This window comes from Limulus polyphemus, unplaced genomic scaffold (genome assembly GCF_000517525.1).
Source record: "Limulus polyphemus unplaced genomic scaffold, Limulus_polyphemus-2.1.2 Scaffold3155, whole genome shotgun sequence".
Taxonomy (NCBI): Eukaryota; Metazoa; Arthropoda; class Merostomata; order Xiphosura; family Limulidae; genus Limulus; species Limulus polyphemus.
The window spans coordinates 92,623-102,048 of record NW_013668765.1 but is presented as its reverse complement, the minus strand read 5'-3'; the positions used below and the strand labels follow the sequence as shown (position 1 = coordinate 102,048).

General features: G+C 35.3%; 1 protein-coding gene across 1 annotated transcript in view; it reads left to right on the top strand.

Annotated features, from left to right (window-relative positions):
* Positions 1-7,627, top strand: part of LOC106468766 (ATPase WRNIP1-like) — a 37,011-nt gene extending 29,384 nt beyond the window's left edge. The window contains exon 7 of the mRNA XM_022397130.1: positions 7,253-7,627. Coding sequence (XP_022252838.1) covers positions 7,253-7,492 — 240 coding nt within the window. The 3' untranslated portion in view covers positions 7,493-7,627. The remainder of the gene's footprint in view (positions 1-7,252) is intronic.
* The last annotated feature ends 1,799 nt before the right edge of the window (positions 7,628-9,426 follow it).

Here is a 9,426-nt window from a genome sequence, read left to right as displayed (position 1 = left end):
CTATACATAATATAGGCTATACTAATGTGACGTTTAGGCATTTCGTTTAACTATTATACGTGATGTACATTTTTGGGGGGTCGGGTTAATGAAAGTGTTCTAAAATGCAACATTAATTTCTTGAGGACATATATATATATATATATATAGTATGAATACAGTATGAATTTCCAGATTATTATTTCCAGCAGGGAGGCAGTTCAGGTCTCTTGTATCACACCACAGATATCTAGCATCGCACAACAAGTGTGTGTGTGTGGGGGTCATTCTTGGTTTAGACAATTAGTGATCTTATTTGTAGTGAGGTGGAGGCATATATTCGGTTCCGTGGTGTTCCCCTGGGGGGTCTGAGGCTGCAAATGAGGGTGATCTTTGACATTCTAGAGATAATTTAGATTTGCCTTTTTCTGCACCTTCTTTTAGTCTGTTGGCTTTTCAGTCTCCCTTTGGAGCAGTGGTGAATTTACAGACTTGCAATGCTGGAATCCAGGGTTTGATTCCCTATAGTGGACACAGCAGATAGCCCAACGTTGCTTTGCTCTAACAAAACAAACTTATCTGACTAAATGTTGTTCCAAAAAAAATGAGGCCACTTTGGGATATGCTGCCTTTGATTTATTTCCTTCAGTTAATTCATTGAGGGTAGGATATTTTGGGTGTTTCCCCAGTTACTTTTGAGCCTGCACCTTACTTGATGGCTGAAAGGTTTGGGAACGAATATTTAGTTTTCACTCTATCCAAGGACATTGTGGCTCATGCAGGAAGGTTACTTCTTAGTTACATGAAGGGATAGTTATGCCTTATCCGACAGTTGTTGGAACTTCTTGGAAGCATATTCTGACTCTCAAATAATACATCTGCTCCTGGATTCTAAGGTGGAGTATTTAGTTAACATGAAGAGATCAATGTACCCTTGTGGGACAAGGAAAGTTTACGGACTTACAACTCTAAAATCCAACATTTTGTTTTCCTTATACTATGCTTTGTTGGAAGACTCTCAGCATCACCAACTTCATTGATGATGATGAGCTGGAACTAAAGTTAGCATGCACATTGGTTCACATGGGACACTTATACCTTATTCAACACGGTTGTCGGAACTTCATGGAAGCATATTCCAACTCTCAAGTAATACATCTGCTTCTCAAATTTAGGGGTTCTAAGCCGGAGGTTGTAGTTAACCTGAATAGATTAATGTCCCTTGGTGGGACAGGGGAAGTCTACAGACTTAGAACTCTAAAATCCAACGTTTTTTTTCTTATACTATACTTTGTTGGAAGACTCTCAGGATCACTAACCTCATTGATGACAAGCTGGAACCGTTGTTAGCTTGAACATTGTTTTGATTGTTGGCTTCTACAATCATCCCTGTTGTCACTGGCGTCTCAAATTTCATCAGCTCCTACAAAGGGTCGTAGTTCTGCCCCTATTCAAGGGTTCCAACATCAGCCCCTTTGTACATTGGTACCAAGAATAGATTCTGTCTACATCCAAGGATTCTGCTACTCGGTCAGATTGCTGCCAGTGACGTCGGTGATTATTGTATGTCTTCAGAGTCTGTGGGGGCTCGGCTCTGAGAATTTCTGGATGTGCTAACCTTAACCATGGATCCAGGAGCACTACAGGTCTTTGTGTCAGGAGTAGTCATTCAGTTTACATCTTTCCCACTATTATCCACCCAACCTGCAGGGTTTCCATTTCCTGCAGATCCTCGGGATTTGGAACTTAGTTCTATGGCTGTCATAGTTTGGTTGCTCTGGGGGTAGTGAGAAATTCATGCTACTCCTTCCAGGGTTTCATTCCTATTGGTTGTTGGGTCTAAGAAGACAGGAGGTTGGTGTCCAGTCATTGATTTCTCTTGTCTATATCAATACCTAGATTCTCAAAGGTTCACAAGTTACTAATTTCTCAATCTGAGTTGACATTTTTTACTGGGATTGTGGATATTCAAATTTGTTGTAGTTAGCTCCTATCTGAACATTACCATAGTGGTGGCATCTCATCACTATCGGCATTTTTTGTGCACAATGGTTGAATACTGCAATTTGGGGTTTTACCTTCAGACTCACCTTGGCTTCACATGTTCTGCTGTATCATACGAGTTTTTTCTTGGCACCTCCAATCCTTTGCACTGTGCACACACTATTCCATAGATGACTGGTTACTGCTGGCACCATCTCGTCAAATGTCAGAACATCACACCCAATTCTACTTTCAGAAACAACAAAGGCAGACTTCATTCTCAGAGCTGAGACATCTATTCTTTCTCCAGTTCAATACGTCATCAGTCTGAGTATTTTTTTTCATCATGTCTCTCAGTTGGGCTCAGCCGACTCCCATCTGGCTCCATGTTATGGAACAGGAAGCCTAACTCTTACTCATCTCTCCTTCTCCCACTGCACAGACGGTTCATTCTCTTCTGAGAATGTGGGTATCATTCGAATCCTTCATACCTTTGGGATGAGAGCACAAGAGATCCTTTTAATGGTCTTTATGTGACTAAGGGAACATAAACATTGATTCACTGATTCCCCAGTTTCCTTAGGCAGGATCATTCTTTGAACTCGAGGGGTTGTGAAGTCAGGACACTACTACGATATGGGTGCCTCTGCTGCCACCTCATCCAGAGTTCCATCTCTTCACAAATGCCTTGCTTAAGGGATGGGATACGCATACCAACAGTCAGGAATTCCAGGGTCTATGCACAGAAAACGAGACTTTCCTACATAATGTTTTAGTTTACGATATGGGTGCCTCTGCTGCCACCTCATCCAGAGTTCCATCTCTTCACAAATGCCTTGCTTAAGGGATGGGGTACGCATACCAACAGTCAGGAATTCCAGGGTCTATGCACAGAAAACGAGACTTTCCTACATAATGTTTTAGTTCTTCTAGCTCTTCAAAAGGAAATGCCTCGTAGTCTGAGCTTATTAAGAGGACATTTGTCAGGCTTCACTCTGACAATTTCATGGTGGTTTCTTATGTTTCTCATTGAGGAGGCATGTGGTCCAGGGCTCCTTATTTTCGAATTTTGGACCTCCTTTCTCAGGATCACTCCTATCATATCATCCTACAAGCTTGCCATGTTCTACAGGTGATGAATGTGGTAGCAGATAAATTGTCTCAACCTAAACAGATTCTCCAAACAGAATAGATGCTGCATCGCAAGGTTCTGAAGCTAACAACTAGTATGTGTTCTGTGAGGTATACTCTATTATTTCTTTAACAGTATTGATTAAAATGTTTAATTAATCTAATTTTATTGTTTTGCTATTATTCTTTTATTATAGGGATTATTGTGTAATTTTATCTTAGTATATGGATTTAGGACCTACCTAAATCTCCTTAGTTAGCTGGACATCCATAGACATTACTGAATTTACAGCCAAAAATATCATTAGCAGCGAGGGTACCCAATTGATGAAACAATGCATTCTAGTCTTAATAAGTAAGAACGCTATAAAAGTATATTTAACTAGCTATACTTATTACATGCTTGATTTTTAGTTTTGTTCTAAACTGATAGTTCCCTTTAGTCAGAAGTTAATATTAATTTGTATGAGAGTAAATATCAAGCAAAATATGTCTGACTATAAGAACATATCTCCAAAAAATATGGTCTTGATATGAGAGTAAATCTCAAACAAGGTTGATCCCAGTGTGAGAGCTTGAGTTGTAACTTGCTAACCCACATGGACAAATATTCAACCATCAGCTAGAGTGTTAAAATCATGGTCACTAAGCTCGTGAGCAGAGTAATTTGGGTTAATGATCTTATTAACCCCACTGAAGAACAAAGTTGGTCAGGGTTATGTCATAACATGGCAGCTTCAGCCATTTTTTGTTGTGTTCCATGCAGGAGTTTTACAACTATTGAAAGACATTAACAATTTACAATGTATGAAAACATTAAAAATGTGAAAACTGATAAAATTTTAAAACAAAACTAAGAAAGACTTCATATTATTGAATTATGTAATAGTGATCAATTCAACCATTTTCTTTATATGCAAAAAATTAGCAAAAACTGGTACAGATTTAATGAAAATTTTAAGTCAACAATTTAAAATAATGCACTGCCAAGTTATCTGGGATTTCTAGTTTACGTAAACATAAGAGATTTAGTAAAAAAAAGAATAAACATTTGCTTGTAATCATATGGCACAATATTGTCCTGAAGTACCAAACCACCTCACTCATTGGATGAGCTTCTCCTGTAACAGTGCATGATATGTATACTCAGCGCTTGAAATGCCAAAAAGAAAATAACTGTTGCTCATAAAAGTGGGATGAAAGGGGCATAGAAATAGTGGCAGTGCACTTAGATGCATATTTCTGACTATGATGTGAAGTACCGACATGCAACTCTTTGGAATATAGAAGTGCCAGTAATGCAGATCAACCTATTGTGTATATGCATGTATGTAATGTTTGCAGTGATTATTTTTGGCTGCTTACTTATGTTTGGTATATTTAATAGGTAAAAGTATTTTTAACTTGTCTGTACTGTTATATATTTTAAACAATGAAGGTTTACACAGGGGTGTGCAACTTTGAAAAAAATCTTGTACAAAGTATAAAATGCTAGAAAAATCTACTTATTTTTCTTTAAAATGTGCTTGCCTGTTTCCTTACACCTTTATTTATTCTTTAGACAGTACATGTAATTTATATGTTACATACCATGCTATTTAGGTAGAGGATTTACTTTAAAAAAATGATGTGATGAAGTGTTTTTGTGGTTCATATATACAATATATTCAGTGGTCCACGTTGACGTAGAAATCTGTTTTATTTAAGCAGCAAATTTTAATAAAACGCAAGAAAAATAACAGCACTGCATTTATAAAATATAACTCTTACAAGATCTATTAGTTTAAATTATCAATTGTTGTTGGGGTTTTTTTCACGTAACACAACGTGAAAAACGTTCCACTGCTCCGAGCATCCTTTTAAGAAAAAAGAAAAGAAAGACCCCGGATGCACATACTTAAAAGCCATGAGAGTTTAGTAAAAAATAAACAAATTAGCCTTTTGTTTGACTTATTTCCCACTTAAGGATTTAAACAATGTTGTCACCAAAATAAAACTAATGTTATCTATAAGACTAGATTTTCTTATTAATCATTCCCTATTGGGTTTCAAACTTTGTAAGGTAAAGCTATAATAAAACTTTTATATCACGGAATATACTAACGTTATTTTAACTTTGACAACAATATAGTAGACATTGATTAATCTTTTACAGTAATATTCAGTTTTTGTAATTTGTATACCCTGAAAATGCGCTTGCGCGCGCTTTTGTAAATAAAAGGCGGATTTATAATAACATTTTAAAAGCCTATCAGAGCTTTTAAAAAGGCCTAAAGTTGGGTCGGAGAATAACATTATAAGTTTATTTATTGATGCTATTAAATACAGTAAAGTTTAGCTCTAACTAAACTAAAGCAAAGAAACTCTAATAAATAAATAAATAATAAATAAAATGAGTTATGATTATTTGTTTTCCTTGAATGGTTACAAAGCATATGAGCAACTGCATAGTTATAGGTAAATATTGTTGCGTATCAGCTCGTTTGTTAATTTCCGGTATAAATTCTTTCCGAGGAACTTCAGCGATACAAGTCCTTTCTTAAGTAAAACTAGAATATCTTGATACAACATTTTAGTACACAGACATTCCACAGTCGCTTTAAACTTAACAACATTTATAACATGCTATAAATCAGTGATTCACTCTCTTTACTTACGGTGCCTACTGTTCGCTTGACTCAATTATCTATCTCTTCAATCTATCTGCATATCTATCTATCGCTGGCTTTATTTGCCGGGCTTACATATTAAAAAAGAGGGCGCCTGGCAAACACTCGGATATTCGCGGAGTTCCTCGATAAGTCATGATCCTTCTAGAAACTCCAGCACGTATGCTCTCAGCGTCGCGTAACTTACGCTGTCGTAACAATATCTAAGGCACCAATGGCTTTAACGGCGTTTGGTTGTTGTATTCGACCTGAGAGGTTGTGTTAATGTATCTCTATCGAATATGAGCAGTACTTAATAATAAAGAGTTAACTTATGTAAGGTCTAAGACAAGTGGACTTGTAGATTTCGGTGTAAAAACGTATAATAGCGCCCTAAAGTTAACGGAAACTAATAACATGCTAAAATATTTTTAATTTATAAATGTGTAACTTTCAGCTGAATTAAACAGCAAAAATAGATTAAGAGACAATCATAACACATAATACGTTTTCATATAAAAGATACTGAAAATCTGATTACAGTATTACACAGCTAACTTTTGAAAAATGAACGTGTATCATACCATTATTGTAAAAACTTTAAATTGACTAGCGTGGAGAAGTTAAATAGTAATGTTTAACATAACAGTAGTAAATCATCTGAATGTAGTTTATTCGTATTTATTTCCTAGTAAAAAAGTTATCATTATCAAAAGTTTTGACAAAATTAATTGACATTATTCTAATTTTTTTAACATTGTTTAACTTTAAACTTAGATTGGTTGAAGAATATCCAAAATACTAGATTTTTACTTTGGTTAAGTACATGTTTGCATAATAAATGAAATGAGTTAGATTATTTGTTTTCCTTGATTGGTTACAGGTAAATATCTAAGGCACCAACAGCTTTTGGTTGTTGTATGCGACCTGAGAGGTTGTGAACGTGTAAAACAATTTTGAAATGTGAGCAATAGAAACGCCTGAAAAGGTGTATACATTATTGTTGCAACAGGCACTCAGTAAGTGAATAAGTTTTACACTTTTTCTAATCATTCAACAATCCACGATCCTCTGATGGTTTGGGTCAGAATATTCAAGGTTCAAGTTCACAATATGCCATTGAACTCGCTCCACATATTCAGTTGAGGGCGAATAATGAAACTGACATTCAGTCTCACTATGTGATTAAAAGTAATTGCCATAGTAACAGTTTTATTAGATAGGAATTGAAGTTTAATTACCAAAAATAGTACGATGGCAACAACACTGAACACTTCACACATGTGAAACGGTAACAAACATGAAACTTTTGAACATTCAGGAATATACATTTTCCATCTACAGCCTAGAATCACATATTAAACTAATAATGTACAATAAAACAAAACTTCATTCTGAATAACTAATAGTTCTGATCTTATTACTTTTCGCTATACAGTTGGTTGATTACAACAGTGTAGATAAAAGTTTTCTTCTTTTTTCCTTCTTTCTTTCTTTTTTTTTTGGTAAAGATCATGTTAGCCCACTGTACAGCTTACATGTCTAGAGCAGCAAAATCCAGGGAGGTGTACAGTGCTTACTGCAAAGCTGAGGAATGTGTCCGTGAACATCAAGGACCTTTGCCTCCTGTACCCATTTATTTGAGAAACGCTCCCACGAAGTTGATGAAAGAGATGGGATACGGTAAACGATGTGGCGATACACTTCCTTTTTTACCAGAGGGGTTAGAAGGAGTGAATTTCTTTCAATAAAAAAACTTAACTTACATTTGTATAAAAGAAAGGTTTTGTTCTGTGTATCTTCTCTATTATTATTCTTTTTTAATGTATATATGTCACAAAACAGTAGTCCAATTTATATTGAGAACAATAAATGTTATGAAATTTTGTTGTTGTTCTTCATCACTAACTATAAAAGGCCTATTCTCTTTGTCACTCTGTCGAGAACGCTTTCACACTCCTTTTTTTGGTAATGCTCTACAAATATACATCGTCACTTAGCAACAAAACTATCAACTGACTGTTCTTCGGCCAACTATGGTGTATAATTATTGTTGTATTCATTTGAACAATATTATCCCATGCATGTGTTCATTCATTTTCTAACATTGTTGCCTGTATTTTTGTTCTACATTTCTATTTTTTATTTAGTTTATTTGTACAATTTTTTATACTTTTATTATTTTTTATTGTTACTTCCCTTAGCTCATTTGTAGCTTCAGGAACATGTTTTCGACCCACGTGTTACTTGTTCTTTCAACTTAACCCTTATATTAACATTAGAGGGTTTTAAGCCCTTCTCCTTTCAATTTTACCTTTGGTGAAATTGGAAGAGAAATCTGTAACATATATTGTAATCTTTATATTAACAGTTTCATTGTCACTGGTAACCTGATGAAGGGTTGTTGCCCGAAACGTCGTTTTCTTGTTTTATTAATAGTCATTTTAATTTGACCAGTTTTTCACCACAACTTTATATATCCTATTGTGCTCAATATTCATGTTGATTTGGAAGAAAGGTTTGTTTTATTCTTTATTTTTGTATACCTACGGTGATGTAACAGCAAAATGATTTAATTCAGAAGTTGTATGACATTGAGTTGTAGACAAAAGCAAAATAAAATTTACAAAGTAGTGTTTCAGCTAAGCCTTACGTTACGTTCATGTATTAGGCCTAATGTTTAAATTAAGACTACAAATAGGCTTGCTATTACTAATGTTATAGAGGTAGTGTTTAAAAAGTTTAAATGGTGGATAAATGTTGATTAATAACTATTCTTTTAGTATTTTAACACATATATTACACACTTGGCCTTAAAACATGAAGCAGTGCCATAAAATATGAATTAAAAAATTAAATATTGATGAAACAGTAATCAAGTGGATATCAAACTTTTTAACCGATAGATCAGCTGAAGATAAAGTAAACGACACGCTATCCAAATCATTCAGTATCAGGACAGGAGTGCCGCAAGGATCCGTCCTTTCGCTTCTCCTACACATATCATTTGTTAACGACATCCCGTTTTCCGAATTAAATTATACATAGTGTTACAACAGCGGAAGTCACGTGACTCTGGGAGCATTCGCGCTGAAATTTCTCGAATGATCATCAAGGCCCGAGTGCATTCGAGACGCCCTCTTTTTAGTATATAAGCCTGTCGAGAAAAACCAGCGAGATTTAAAGAGATAAATAATTGAGTCAGGCGAACAGTAGGCACCGTAAGTAAAGTGTGTGAATCACTGTGTTTTATAGCGTGTGTTATAAAAGTTGTAAAGTTTAAAGTGACTGTGGAAATTCGAGAAAGATAAACTGGTTTAATCAAGAAAAGACTTGTATCACTGAAGTTCCTCGGAAAGAATATCTATCGGAAATTATCAAACAAGCAGATATGCAACAAATGAGTGTCAGAAGTGGGGTGAAAACGAACATGTGGTGGCCTACTTCAGTAGGGTCCTGAGTAGACCAGAGTGGAACTACTGTGTAACACAGATTAAACTCCTTGCTATAGTAAAGAGTCTGACATATTTCCATCCTTACCTCTATGGTGCAAGGTTTACCATTAGGACAGACCATGCTGCATTACTCTGATTAAGATCATTAAAGAACCCTGAGGGACAATTAGCACGTTGGATTGGAAAAATAGAGAAGTATAATTATAGTATTGAATATAGAGAAGGAAAAT